This window comes from Myotis lucifugus, unplaced genomic scaffold (assembly GCF_000147115.1).
Source record: "Myotis lucifugus unplaced genomic scaffold, Myoluc2.0 scaffold_0, whole genome shotgun sequence".
Classification (NCBI taxonomy): Eukaryota; Metazoa; Chordata; class Mammalia; order Chiroptera; family Vespertilionidae; genus Myotis; species Myotis lucifugus.
Window position 1 is genome coordinate 64,516,187 of NW_005871048.1, and position 15,503 is coordinate 64,531,689.

Consider the following 15,503-nt stretch of genomic DNA (forward strand, 5'->3'; position numbering starts at 1 on the left):
GGCAAAAGTAGATTTACAGTTGTTCATATGGAAAATAATACAATAATTAATAAATAGTTATACAAGAATAAATTGTTTTGCATACAACTGTAAACATACTTTTGCCCCACCCTGTGTGTGTGTGTGTGTGCACATTTGCTATGGAGTAACTAAAGTGAAAAGTCTAAAATCTATGAAGGCTAATCACAAATGGATCAATTTGTATTTATTGTGTTGTGTGTTAATTACCAAAGCACTGACTGCCTTTGATACAAAGAACGTATCCTGAATTTTCATATAAGCAAAAGAGGCGAGGCATTTGAATAAGTGGGCACATGGGCTCCCCAAGGGCAGCTGAGACCCCTGCATATTTCAGTACTCATCACTCCTTCTCTAGTAGATAGTCAACAAATATTTCTGACTATTGTAAAGTAGCTGGTGGGTGAAGTGTTATATCCCCCTGAGAACTGCAAGTCATCTGTAGTACAGGGAGAAGCATGGACACAGAAGGACCAGGTTCTCCCCAAAGTGATTAAAACATTAAAAAATTACCAACAACTACCAGAAAGACTTGGCCTAGTGGGTATTGAAAATCTGTAAGGTAAAGTGTCTTCTCCCTCATCTCTGAGTTTCTCAGTTCTTTGGAAACTGGCTTCCTATGTTTTAGGTCTGAGTTGTAGTACTAATAGAGGCCTACACAGTGGTCCATGGACGACCAGAGGCTCACCTGTGGAATTAGCAGCTCACTCTATTGTAGTGCTAGAGTTTATAAAGAAGTTAGTAAATTTATAGAACATAAAACAGATGATGCCTATTCTATAGTGTCTGTATCCTGAGCACCTGCCCAGGGACAAGCAGCTAGAGACTTGGTAGCAAAGGCACCCAAAGAAAACCATTAATGATTTTGACCCAGTGGACTTGGTGGTTCCTCAAATGACTGCTTGCTATGCAATATGTTCAAACAGACTCGATAGCATTGATTATTCCCATTTGGCTTGCTAGATAGTACCTGGCCCATGGTGCTGTTATTACAGAGAAGAGCCCACACTTAACCTTAAATGATATCTGATTCTCCTGATGTTTCTGTCTTCATCCTTAGTTCTCCTGAAATGGACTGGCAACATGTTAAAGAAGTCAAAACCTCCCTCAGAAGATAAGCTTCTTTTTAATAAGTGATGTAGAAAAGGGAAATCAGTACATATTCTCTTTAGAATGAAAGCGCGCGCGCGCGCGCGCACAGACACACAGACACACACACACACACACACACACACACACACACACACACACACTCACTCATTCAGATATGATGTCCAGAAGCAGGTAATACCTCAGTCCTAGGACCTCCATGATTGAGTCAGTTAGTTGGTTGTTGTTGACATGGCCACAAACAGCCCGCTTCACCTGGACAACCTTCTAGCAAATCTGTAGGGTTTGTTTTGCATTGGAAGAGTCAACAGACATAGTTTTGTGTTTGAGAAAAGCATCACTAGCATCGTTACCAGTTCAACTGGTGGTTTACTAGTAATTTCTTTGGACGAAGACAACAGATGAAAAATGGGGTAGGAGAATTGTAGCTATATATGGTCTCATCGGTGGTGCATTGCATAAAGAAATTATGTTTTAATAAATATAGCTGGTATTCAAATAATTATAGTTACTGATTAGATTCTAAAACACACACACACACAAACACACAAATATTAAAGCTTTAACTAGGAAAGAATCAAGGAACATTTTTAGTCCTCCCAGAACTGTTTATTTATACAACATAATTCCTCTCTTTTCAAACTCTTTTATTTGCCAAGTATTATGTTGAATAAAAGAATAAAAATTTAATAAAGTGTTGATATAAAGAATTTATAAAATGTAAATAGAGAGAACGACTAATCCTTGAAGCAGTTTATTTGCCATTTCCCCCTATAAATTATGCTGAGGGTTAATGGTGTTTTTTTCTTCTGAAATTACCACCAAGGCCACGGTGTGGGTGTTGGTGAAACATATAAAGCAGTAGAAAAAAGACAGGGAGAATACTTTCTAAGTTTGCATTTTAGAAGCTAAATGTCTAATTTTTGAAAATTAGATCTTTATATTAGCTATATGTATATATTAGATATATGCAGCCAATCTTTATCTGATTCAACCTGAGTAAAAAGGCCTGTGTTTATTATGATGCTGAGATGCAAAACACCTTAGTTCACATATTTTTCAAAATACTTAAAACTATATATGGAGAAAACAGCATACTGAAGCCTACTTTGATCTGATAAAACCCTCTCCTTGTCCAAACATTGACAATATTACCTGTGCTCTATGATGGGCAAAAACCACATAAACAATAATGAAAACTGAGCTTCAGTTCCTACAGCAGTCGGCACCTCTGAAAACAGGCTGGGGACTTCTGGTCCCTCGCTGTGTGTGTGTGTGTGTGTGTGTGTGTGTGTGTGTGTGTATCTATATATATATATATTAAAGATAGGTCAGGAGCACCTTGTTCTGTATTCCTTCCATGAAAATATTCACAAGTACCCTTAGCAAATAGGTCTGGAAGTCAGACTCCAGATGTAGTGTTCCCATATTTCACTAATGGGTGTGGGGCATTGAGAAGCAGCTGCTGAGAAATCAAATGGCACTCATTTAATTGAATCCACCTTGTTGATAAAGAAGAGTCCCTGTGTGAATATGAGACTGGCCTTTAAAAACTCTGATAAATAATTAATAAAGCACCAAGTCATGGATTGCTCTGCACCGGTCTTTGGGACAGTAAAGATTGCCTGAGCCAAGCGCCTGGTTCCTTCTACCCAGGATGCTGCTGCCACAGCTGCTCCCAGGGAGGAGCCGGGTTTGGGAGCAACTTTTAAATAGGAGACCGCTCCCAGTTAAAATTAACACTCACAGATTAAACTTTCTTACAAGCTTATGTCAAAAGGGTTTAATTACAAGTCTAAAATCAAATTAGGTTGCCCTTCTGTACGAAAGGATATTACAGTTCAAAATTGACCCCCCTCCAATTTCTGACTCTGCTCAGTGTCAGTTGAGGATTTGGGTGCCTGGGTAGAGTGTTTCTGGGAGTCCTTTCACCAGCCTCCTCAGGACTGTCTCTCACTTGAGCGGTTGTGATGCCACTGAAGTTATCTGTAGAACGACTGCTAAGCATTCACAGAACACATGATTGTCACTGCAATGACCCCACCCTCCACTGATAGAGAAAATCAGACATTGCCAGAGAACTTGTTAAAAATGCAGAACCTCAGCCCTGCCCCCGACCCGCTGAGTCAGAACCTGAATTTTAATCAGGGGAATGGGATGCATGCGGCATTTTGAGAAACACTGGAACTCATGGCTGGCATATTCAGAGCTACTCTACCTCCCCTGCCACAGGAACCACAGGTGGGTATCGGGCACAGGCGCCGAACCACCACAGTTTATCCATGCATTTCACTAGGCCAGTACCATCTGAGACCAGCAGGTTCCACAGGCCCTTTAACTCAGAGCCGTCCCTGAATGCTGACACAGCACACCCTTCACCGCAGCATAGGTGCAGGGCCACATGACCTTTGACTGAAAATAAAAATGGAAATGGCCCATCCTAAGAATGCAGACAGCAGACTCCACAGAGCTCATTAGACTCCATTACCCCTGTCTCATCACTTTCCACATGCTTGCCTGTCACAAAAGGAGTTGAACAAAAGAAGCCTGTTTTTCTAACAGCCTGGGGAGAATTGCTTGTGGTTAGAAAATAAAAGAACAAGGGGTGCCTGCTTTTCCAAAGGATAAGGTCACATGGGCACCCTTACTGCTGCATCCAGACCAATGACTCTGGCCTTTACGCTTTTCTTACTGCAAAGTACGTGACTCTCAGTAGAGTACATTATTCATTTGGTAATAGGTGTGGTGAAGCTTCATAGGAAATAATTTAAGACTAAAATTAAGTTCTGAATTAACATAGGCATAGGATGTAGATTTTGGAATTTTGATCTGAGTCAAAAGCAAAAATATCAAGAAGAAAACAAGTAAATTTTTATTGTGGAGAGGTATTCCCCAGATCCAAGATGTGATGGTTGCCTCTCTCAGCAATTAGCACACATTTATGATATAATAACATTAACCAAAATTGTTATATTTTGTATTTCTGAAAGTGCTTATTTGTTGTGTCATATTTCCCCCTCAAGTTTAATGAAAACATATATAAAACTACATCTTTTAAGAGGCACAAAATAACTATTCAAAGCCATAAACACCACAGAGGGAAGGCGACCTAACTGCACAGGTTACACTTCCTGGACATGTTGCTTAGTGATGGGCAGGGAACATACCCCTGAAATCAGCAAGGTTTTAGCAAGGGGAAGAGGTACACTGGGGGTATTTCAAAGGGAAATCTGCTTCTTTTCTAGGCTCCGCACTTTTCTATAAAAGTTCTATTTTGCCCTTCAAACATGTAATTGTGTTAATAAATATCAGTGTGCAATTTTTTTTAAAAAAACGAATTCCTAGAATTTACTTTGGACTTACCTTCATAGCACAGAAAATGTATAGCTCTTCTTCCAAAGACAGCTCTTTATCTCAGAAATGAGAGTGCTTATCTCTGGTGCCTGTTCACAGAGGCCTCCGTCTGCTGGCTCTGCTGGCTGACCGTGACCACCCTGGCATTTGGGCCCTTCTTTCCCCCTTCCATTTCTTTGCAAATGACCATTTGAAACTGGCTCCCAGATTTGATGTGAAGAGATCAATGGCATTTTTTTCTCTTTAAGGACCTTTTGATGTTTCTAAGTGAAAGCATGTAGAAATTTATTTCTTTGCATGGAAAGCAAGTTAATTTGCATTAAATTAGGGAGTCATCAATTATATAGGCTAGAGATTAAAAAATGTGAATGGGTAATAATGAAAAACGGAATAAATTTGTTTCATCCTATTCAGTAATTTGGCTTAACATAGTAGTAAATGACATTATTTGAAGAAATCAAGAAGTCATAAATTGAGGATTGTAACACATTAGATATTTATTTCTTTTAACTATGCCTGTCTCCTATCTCTATATATACTAGTAATTATGAGGTGTGGGTGCCCATTAAACACACAGTGCACTCCCCACTCAGGTGGACTGAGTCTAATTCTTTTGGAGGTTGTGTTCAGGAGTCACCATTTCAAAGAGTCCCCCAGAATATTCTTTGGAGAAAAAACAAAGATTTGAGAATTAATCATATTCTCAGGAATGAAAATTCTAGTGTGTGTGTGTGTGTGTGTGTGTGTGTGTGTGTATTTGAGCTGAATCTTTAGTCATGAAATTCTCATGAGTTTATGTGTGATCTTCTGTTGAATATTTCAAATCCTTTTGATAAAAATGTAGTTACTGTGATTGTGACATTTTGAGTTAAGAAAATATCTGTTCAGTTCTTACCGTCAACTCAGTATGAACATACTTCTTTTACAACACAGTGGCTTAAGTAGGTCCTAATAAAATCACTTCTGTGAATATTATGAAATGAATCTCTACAGAGGGCCTTTGCTCTGGCTGCTAGTTCTCTCTGGCTGAGAAGTAGGCATTGTGCTGCTGTGACTCCTCTGGTCCTATGAAGTTTTCTGCTGAAATGTCAGATGCTCAGAAAGAACCTCTTGAGCCCACTATCAAAGCAATATACCCCCAACACTTCGTCTCCTCTCCCCTACCCTACTGAATTTTGCTTCAGCCTCTATGCCTATACCTACCTGAATGTGATCTCTTACTTATTTCCAAGGCCAGAGACCTGGTCTGTCTTAAGCACCTTGGTGTCCTCAACTGCTAGAAGTTGCCTGGACACTCAGTAAATATGTGTTGAATGAATGAAAATATAGATCAATATAGATTAACTGGTACATATAAATGATACAAGCAATATCGAGCATATAGAGATTCATTTGCCAATCAATCTAAAAAATGATAAATGTTGCCTGTTGCTTGTCAGTTGCAAACAGAGCCTGTTGGATTCCCTGAGCCAGTGAAAATGTGGTGTTGAGGATGAGACAAGCAAGGCAGTGAGAGATACTGCAGCCGCTTCAGCTCCTTAATTATTTTCCATGTCAACGACTCCCTACAAGTCTGTTGCTGGCTTCCTACTAGATTAGCAAATGTTTGTCCTCAATGTGCAGGTTTAATTTATACCATACCCCTTTCTAAAAAGGATTCTGCCTTTTCTTGGTCATTTTAATATGTCTTTCCCTTTTGGACTTAATTCATTCCTGCATTCTTCACCGTTATCCATTACAAAGCAACCCTGATGTTGTTCCTTTAAGAACATAAAAATAAACTGTATGATTTACATTTTGTAATATTTTACAAAATTATCAAATTTTTGTCAGTTATATTTCCAAGTTAAATCTCTGTTTTGTTTTTGATATTTTGAAGGTTTTTGTTAAGAAGTGCTTGCTTTTCTCCCAATCAAAAGATGTATTTCATGAAATAACATAATTTGACTCTGAGGTTGAATGACATAGTAGGCTGTTTTAACACGTATCCATTTTCAGACGTGATCACTCTCATCTTGATCCTCCCACTATTTCATGTCATACAAATGCATGCATTACTATCTGTATTTTTACACTGGAGGAAACCTGGACTCAGAGAGGTTCAGTGACTCGCCTTGATTCACCCAACTGGTTAGACATGGATCTGGAGCCCAAATTATGTCTTCTTATTTCAGGTTATTTGGGCAAAATTTACTTAAGAAACAACAGTAGAATTACTACTTTCGATGCAATTTATTTTTACTTTAAACTGTTGAACATTATACATCCACAGTCATAATGCCACCTTTCATGTGCAGAACTTTATGGTGAGCCATGATCTCTAGCTTCTACATAGGACTTGCTCATGTGAATGGTGGTGCTGGTCTGAAGATGCCTACACAGAAGCAGGGGATATCAGAGGTCTAGTGTCCTCTCCAGTGGTCCAGTCTTCCCACCCCTCTGAGCCCCTAGAACTTGTACCTCCCTCACTGCCACAGGACTGAACCCTCCTTCCCTCTGTCCTCCCACCACCAATGCCACGGCAGAATGGCCAGGAGTGAGCAGGTGATGGAAGTTTTATGACCAAAGGTAGCTCTTGTATAACAGCTGTCTCAGGCCTGGTCCTACCTCGATTTACAGGTTCTCCCCTGTCCTCCAGGGCTCCTGGACCTCCCTCACAGAGCACCCTCATGAGTCACAACCTTTCTTAGCCTGCAAACCAACCACTCATGTTCCAGATGTGAGCCCTCAAACCCATTAATTTCAGAATCACATTACAGATGAAAATTACTAGTGCCTGAGCTCTCTAGATCCAAATTTTGTCTTGTGAAAAGATGTAGGAAAAGTGAAATGATATGATAGCATTGAAAGGTGGGCATTGGATGAGGTAAGCATTGTTGAGAAAATTGGTCATAAAGCGCTATGTAGACACTGGTATGAAACCTGCATGACCTCTGCCTGCAATGGTGGGGAGCCTTTTGCTGCAGTTGGTCTGGCCGTGGGTCTGCTTTCCTTTTCTCTCTGGCCACTTGTGTTTCACTGCACCTTGTCATGCTGCAGTTCTGAACCCTCATCTCGGCCAAGGTGAGGCTCTCAGAATTGTCCTTCATTGCCCTGAACATCTGTGGCATTTGGGACAGTCCATTTCTCCCGCATTTTTCCTTGCTATGATAACATCTTTTCAGTTCCTGTCAAAGACACAAATGCTTACTAATGGTATTCTGAGTCCAGAGTGCTGAGGACTTGTTGTCAAATAGACCATAATGGTGAAAGAAATTACTGCTAAAGAAAAGTACATTTTCTTTGGATCAGCAAATATATTCACCACCTCGTGAACCTTTGCAGCATATTCTCAGAAGAGGTTGTGTGAGAATTTTTTTCTTGGAATTATCCAGAATAAAATAGGTTTTGTTAGTATGGGTCTTACTTGAGCCTGAGTGGTAGAAAGCATGAATTCCTGAACTTACACCTTTGGTCTTTCACTCCCTGCCTCTCTTCTTTCTCCTAGGTCTCTCTGTTTCTCTTGCCAATAACTGTGCCCACCCATGAGCAACTGAAAGGATCACAATGGATAGAAAGGAGTATAAACAATGCTCCTTTTAGAAAGCCTTATCTCATTCAGTGCTATGCATAATGCTTAAATATGCAAATGGATTTTGCACAAATGTTTCCACAGGGCAACACTGTGAACTTTAGTTTTATCAAGAACATGATAATTAAAAATATAGTATGTTGAAAAAAATAAAAATATAGATGTTGTTCAAATATTTAATAATTCTATTATATTTTTCTTACTGTCAGCATATAGTAATCGTGATATCCACAAAGGTAGACCTTATTGTAAGATTCATGTCCCTTGGTCATTGATTTCTGATTTATTGTATGCCAATAAAAATCTCCTAATGCCCAGTAAATGCTTTTACTAAGAGGATTTTCACACACACCCTCAGATCATATCACCACTTAAAAGGTCAGCAGGTGCTTTCATTGCATACCCTTAGATGTTTTCAGAGGCTTAGAATAAAGAACAGTGATAAAATTACATCTCTAACTCTACCAGTGATGGGTAACATGCTTATTTAACTATAAAACATTTAGGTGTGTTTAACCCTTGAACAACACAGATTTGAAATGTACCGGTCCACTTATATGCAGCTTTTTTCATCTTGTAAACAGACAACATAAACTTATGGTATCGATAAAAACAGTACTGTAAATGTATTTTCTCTTTGGATTTTCTTCATACGTATTTTTTCTCTAGCTTACTTTATTGTAAGAATACAATATATAATACATGAAAACATGCAAAATATGTGTCGATCAACTATTTATGTTATTCGTAAGGCTTCTGGTCAGCATTAGGCTAGCAGTAGTTAAATTTTGGGAAGTCAGAAGTTACACAGGGATTTTTGACTGCGAGGGTTAGTGCCTCTAACACACGGGTTGTTCAATGATCAATTGCAAGGACTGTTTTCTTGCTTTTAGACTTGTAAGTTTTTGGCAATATTACTAAAACTTCCAAGTAGTATGAAGAATTGACAGCAGGAATGCAAGGATTATCACACTTAAAATATATTCTTGGAAAATATCAAAATGAGACAATATTCAGTGTGATGTTGGCATGTGATCAATGAGATGCAATGAACCCAATTATGCAAAGCAGTTATTTTGGACCTATCATTCATCTGCATGCTATCTGAATTAGGATTGAATTAATTACTAGCAAAGGGAAAGGTAAGGAACTTGCCTTTCCTCAAAACAGTCAGTGATTTTTAATTAACACTAAATTCATAGAATTCTTAGCACTGCTCCAATCATTCGGAAATCCTGTTTTTTGTTTGTTTGTTTGATTTACAGCACCCTGTATAAAATATATATTAGGAAAACACTTATTGCCAATTTAAAAACATTTGAATAGTTTTTTTTCTCAAATATACTAGACAAGAATATTGAAATCCTTGTGGTTAAGGGATCCTCAGGAAGCAGGTTTTAAGGTGGTCCCCAGTGAAGGACTTGGACCAGAGGAACAGAGGTAAAGCTGTCCACAAATAGCTCCGAAATCAAGGAATTACAACACCCTGTTGCTGTAGGTTTGAATGGGGAGCTCAGATTGGGGCCGTTCAAAGGCAGTTGACAGTTAAATAAATCCCAGTGTGCCATGTGGGTATTAGCTTTGGAGATTTAGCTAAAGGGTCTTTCCTAACATCAGCTGCAGCCTCATTTGGCTCTTGTGTGTTCTCTGCTCACCTCATTAGATAACCATTTATCCTTGATGCCCACGCCCTTCGTTGTCCCTAGGTGTCCTTTACTCCATCTGCCTCGATAGAGATGATTCTCCCGCCACTCTACCGCTGTGATTCGTTCGTACCTCCCACGAAATACTGGCTCTCAATCAACGTCCTCTTTACCTTGTGTCAACTCAACCGCTTAGCCCTCATAAAACTTTATTTCCCAGTGTGCAGAGGTTCACAGCATGACTTCAAAGCCACACCTCTTCCCACACAATGCAAGGAAACGAAACATACAATGATTTACAACTACTATAAGGCGAGTGATGTGTAGCCTCAATTTATAAATTAAACCAGTTATTTGTACCTTCTTCAGAGCAAGGTGCACTAAGTGCAGATGCTTCAATTTAGAGGGTAAGGATAAAGCAAAATATAACTTAAAAACATTCTTTAAAAACATCTTTTCCTATCTTAGAGACGGGCTGTTGTAAGTCTGAACATTTTGGTTCATTCATTATCCAGGGAAAAACTGCTGATGAGAACAAATTCGGGTTCACTTTTCAGAAACAACATAAAGATGGCTTGCCATCGTGGCTTATTCAGTGGCTCATGACTTTAATAATTTGTTGCAAAATTTAAGGTGCAAGGACTATGGGATAAGAGGGTTTTAGGTTTGACTGTCTGCCTGATCCCGTTAGTGAGGAAGCCAAGCAACATTCGTTAGACTGAGAAAACTGATGTTTCAGTGGCCCTGTTCGGTGTGGATTTATCTCAAAATCATTATCCTTAGAGGGAGATCAGGTTTGGGAGCAAAGCTAGGCAGCTGGGTGATGCCGATAAGCTGATTAACTTGACATATTTCTGCCATTTCATGTTATTCATTTGATATTCTGCAGATTTCAACATTTTTGTCAAAAAAAATCAAATATGCCTTTGATAAAACAAGTTCTGTTTGGATATTGGTCGGGTCTTCATGTCTGCTGTTATTTTATTCCAGCTGGGTCCCGGGCCTCATACAGCAGCCAGCACGGCCACCTGGGCCCAGAGCTGCGGGCCCTGCAGTCCCCAGAGCACCACATAGACCCCATCTATGAAGACCGCGTCTATCAGAAGCCCCCTATGAGGAGTCTCAGCCAGAGCCAGGGGGACCCTCTGCCGCCAGCACACACCGGCACCTACCGCACGAGCACAGGTGTGTATTCAGGACCCCACCCCGTGCCCTCTCCAGGGTGGGTGGCATGCTTGGGAGCCCCACAACCCTCCCTCATGGAAGGAATGTGTGTGTGTGTGTGTGTGTGTGTGTATGTGTGTGTGTGTGTCCTCTCTCCTTACAAGCATTATGATGCTTGTATGATGGTGATGATGGAAACCAAACCTGAGTCCAGTTTACCTCCCTCAGTATGTTGTAAATGAAAGATATACCATGGAGGGTAAAAGATTATTTTGTCAAACAGGCAAATTGAAGGAAGCAGGATTAATTCCTTATTCATCCTTACTAATGTATTTAATGAGTATAAGTCCTCGAGAAAGCACGGTCATTATATGGGATGTAAAAGGCATATACCTAATTCTGGTAAGTATTTTTTTAAATGATATAGTCTACCTACTTGGCAAGCTTGGGGAAAAAACATATTGACTAAAAAATGTAGCATACTTTGTAAGGCAAACTGAGAATTTATTTTGTACACACTATTAGGCTGAATTATATGAAATTATTATTTAAAGATTGGATGTTGGCCATTGCATGCGGTTCAGTCAACTGTATAACTTTCCTGGATTAAATCTATATTTTGAATTGAATACCAGCAGAGGCCACATGAAGAAAGACACGTGTTTTCCCAGAAAGTGCAGCCATTGGCAAAATAATGGTCAAATGTCATGACTCAGGGTACCAGAGAACACTTAACTATAAAATGGATATAATTAAGATGTTGAGAATTGCACTTATTATAAAGCTGAGCATTGATAAGTAATCTCAGAAAATATTCTGTAGATGATTTGCAGAGAGCAGCGCTCTCTCCTTCCTTCCTAATGATCCGCATTGGCCTGGACAGGGGCTGAGGCTGGGAAAGCAAAGCCCTGGTCTACACCTGGGCACACAGGGCTCTGCCTCTTCAGATGGTTCCTTCTAGTTACCACCAAGTAGAGCGAAGCAATTTTGTTAAACTGCATTATGATACTAAATTACACGTCTTGAAATCCATTCAAGCTAAGTTGCTTTTATAGTTGATTATTGGTATTTACATTTCAGTTTTTTACAGCATCATAGGCAACAAGGGACAAAATACTCTTTATTTTATTTTTGACATTGTAAATTCCATCCAGTGTTAATAATACCTATCTTGGTTTAGAAGAAAAAGAATACCCATTTATTCTTCTGTCAGAATCTCTCTCACCTTCAGCCTGCTAAACCCACACCCATCTGAGGTTGGGTTGGTTTAACATTTAGTTTGTTGCATGTTATTAAGATAATTTTATAAAAGATGGTGATAACAACCTCAGAGATGTTCAATATCTAATCTGAATAAACACTGACAACCAAAGGGATTATGTTCATTCTCAGTTCTATATTTATATGCTCTTAGAATGATCTCATTAACAAACTTCTGGGGAGTTAATGAAAAATTAGCTATAATAAGAAATAAATACTTCATGCCTGTATGTCAGATTAAAGACAAAGAAAGATGCTTGCACTTCTAAAAAATAAACGGAACTTAGAGTTTTTTCTAAGGCAGGGGACCTGGGCCAGACCAGGAGCCATGGTGAGCTCAGTAGGATTATTACATTTTTAAATGGCTTACAATGAAAAGATAGAATCTGTTTTGTGATATGTAAAATTTATATAAAATCCAAATTTGAGTGTTCGTAAACAAAGGTCTTGGACCGTGGCCTCATCCATTCATGTAGTATCAACTATAGCTGCTTTCCCGCTGCAGCGGCCGCATTGAGTAGCTGTGACAGAGACTAGATGGTAAAGCTGAGAATCCTTACCTTCTGGAACTTTAAGGAGAAAGTTTGCCAGCCCCTGCTCTCAGCCATTGATGGAGGATGGTGCTGGATGAATAAATGAACGAGTGCTTTCCTTTGGTCCCTCCCATAAAGGAAGCAGCAGTGTTCTCTAAGGGCTTCACAGGGGAAAACCCGTTTGCCTGGCTTCTGTAACAGTAACCTCTGCCCTGGCAAAGATCTGAGGCTGTGACAACCAGCTGTCAAAGACGCCACCCCAGCCTGCACCTTGCAACTTGGGACACTTTTGAGGAAATATGCTGACTTAATGCAACACTAGGGACATTTCCAGAAGTGCACTGGAAATCTCGCGGGATGACATGTGGGGAGAACCATCTCCTCCAGCTCCTAAGCATAAAACCATGAGCTTTCACCCACCCTGGTTACTCGCTATTTGTACACTTAATTCCCTTCATTTAAAATCCTTACGCTTTCTCAGCTAATCCTTTAACTCTAGGGACTATCAGAACCTACATGTTTGAGAAAATGCCTGTAAGATGGGCATATCATTTACTCATAAATTTTATACATATGATACAATATTATTAAATTGTACCTAGTAAATGTCAAGATTAAAAATTGACATAAAGAAACATTGTAGGATGGCTTTCCCATTTCCAAGAGGACATTTTTCATATCCCCTGTGCTGTACATTCCACTGGAGACACTGGGTCAGACCTTTAAGAGGCTCCAGGGCCAAGCGAATGCCCTAACTCTCTGGGGAAAGAGGATATGCTCTTATGGGCCTGTCACACTTGAAGTGTTAAGGCGCCACTAGCTTTTGGCTCAGATTGGTGGCCGGGTGACTTGAGTAGCAGTGTTATCTCTGCCCTTAAGTATCAGGCCCCTGGCTGGAGTTCCTCCAGTTTAATTCCCAAAGCATTTGCACATGATGCTTCAGGGAGAGCTGGGCAGGGGAATTGAAGGCTGGTTGCCCCTCTTCAAGAAGTCAGCACTTGGGAATGAAGAGAAGTGTACTTGTCTACACAATTAGGGAATCGCCAGATGGTACCATAGTTTCAGGCAGGTGAGACCGATGGCAACGTATATAGCACGCCACTACTTTCAGGGACTGTTCTAAATGCTTTGAATATATTTACAAATCCCCAGAACCACCCTATGAAGGAGGTGCTATTATAATGCTCACTTTACAGATCAGAATACTGAGGCATAGAGACCCTGAGTAATCTGCCTGAAGTCATACTGTTTGTATAGAGCCAGTCCCCTCCCTCCCACCCACCTTCCGTCCCTCCCTCCCTTCCTCCCTTCTTCCTTCCTTCCTTCCTTCATTTATTTATTATTTTAATTTATCTTTACTATTTAAAGTATTACAGATGTCCCCCTTTCCCCCATTGGTCCCCTCCATCCCACTCTCGCTCCCTCCACCTTGGTCTTCACTGCATTATTGTCTGTGTCCATGGGTTATGCATATATGCATATAAGTTCTTGAGTTAATCTCTACCTGCCCACCCTCCCCCTTACCTCCTCTCTTCCCTCAGAGATTCATCAGTCTGTTCCATGCTTCCATGTCTCTTGATCTGTTTTGTTTGTCAATTTATATTGATCATTAGATTCCTCAGATAAGTGAGATCATGTGATATTTGTCTTTCTCTGATTGGCTTATTTTGCTTAGCATAATACACTCCAGAAATTTATAAACAACTCATACATCTTAACAAAAGGAAGACAAACAATACAATTAAAAAATGGGCAAAGGTCTTAAATAGACATTTCTCCAAAGAGAACATACAGATGTCCAAGAAACATATGAAAAAATTCTCAGTCGCTAATCATCAGAGAGATGCAAATTAAAATGACAATGAAGTAACATCTCACACCTGCTAGAATGGCTACCATCATCAACATATCCACAAACCAGTGATAGAGAGGATGTGGAGAAAAAGGAACACTAGTTCACTGCTGGTGGGAATGTAGACTGGTACAGCCACTATGGAAAATAGTATGGAGTTCTCTCAAAAATAGAACTGCCATTTGACCCAGTGATCCCACTTCTAGGAATATATCCTAAGAAGCCTGAAATACCAATTAGAAAGAATATATGCACCCTGATGTTCATGGCAGTGCTATTTACATCTGGAAACAGCTCAAGTGCCCATCAGTAGGTGAGTGGATAAAAATGTTGTGGTACATTTATGCCATAACTATGCAGCTGTAAAAATAGAGCCAGTCTTGTCCAGCTTTATGGCTCAGTGGTTGAGTGTAGACCTATGAACCTGTACGTCACAGTTCGATTCCCAGTCAGGGCATGTGCCTGGTTGCTGGCTCAGTCCCTACTAGGGGTTAAGCAGGAGGCAGCAGATTACTGATTCTCTCTCATCATCATTCATTCTCTCTCTCTCTCTCTCTCTCTCTCTCTCTCTCTCTCTCTCTCTCTCCCCTCTCTCCTCCTTCCTCTCTGAAATCAATAAAAAATATTTTTTAAAAAGAGACCCACTCTTTTTTTTTTTTTTAAATATATTTTATTGATTTTTTACAGAGAGGAAGGGAGAGAGAGATAGAGAGTTAGAAACATCGATAAAAATCATCATTTAAGAACAAAATAAATGTAGATAGATTCCTTCTCATCTATAGAGCTTCAGGACTTTCTATCTCTCTCTCTCTCTCTCTCTCTCTCCCCTCTCTCCTCCTTCCTCTCTGAAATCAATAAAAAATATTTTTTAAAAAGAGACCCACTCTTTAAACCTTCACACCCAGGCAGTCTTGCCTTAGAACCTGAGCTCTTAATAGGCATCTTGGTTGACTGACCCTACATTTATAAAAATCATCATTTAAGAACAAAATAAATGT

At 39.8% G+C, this 15,503-nt stretch overlaps 1 protein-coding gene across 1 annotated transcript in view; it reads left to right on the plus strand.

Annotated features, from left to right (window-relative positions):
- The window catches only part of CTNND2 (catenin delta 2), a 473,749-nt gene that overhangs the window by 168,250 nt on the left and 289,996 nt on the right, over positions 1-15,503 (plus strand). The window contains 1 exon segment of the mRNA XM_014453371.2: positions 10,687-10,881. Within this exon segment, the coding sequence (XP_014308857.2) occupies positions 10,687-10,881 (195 nt within the window).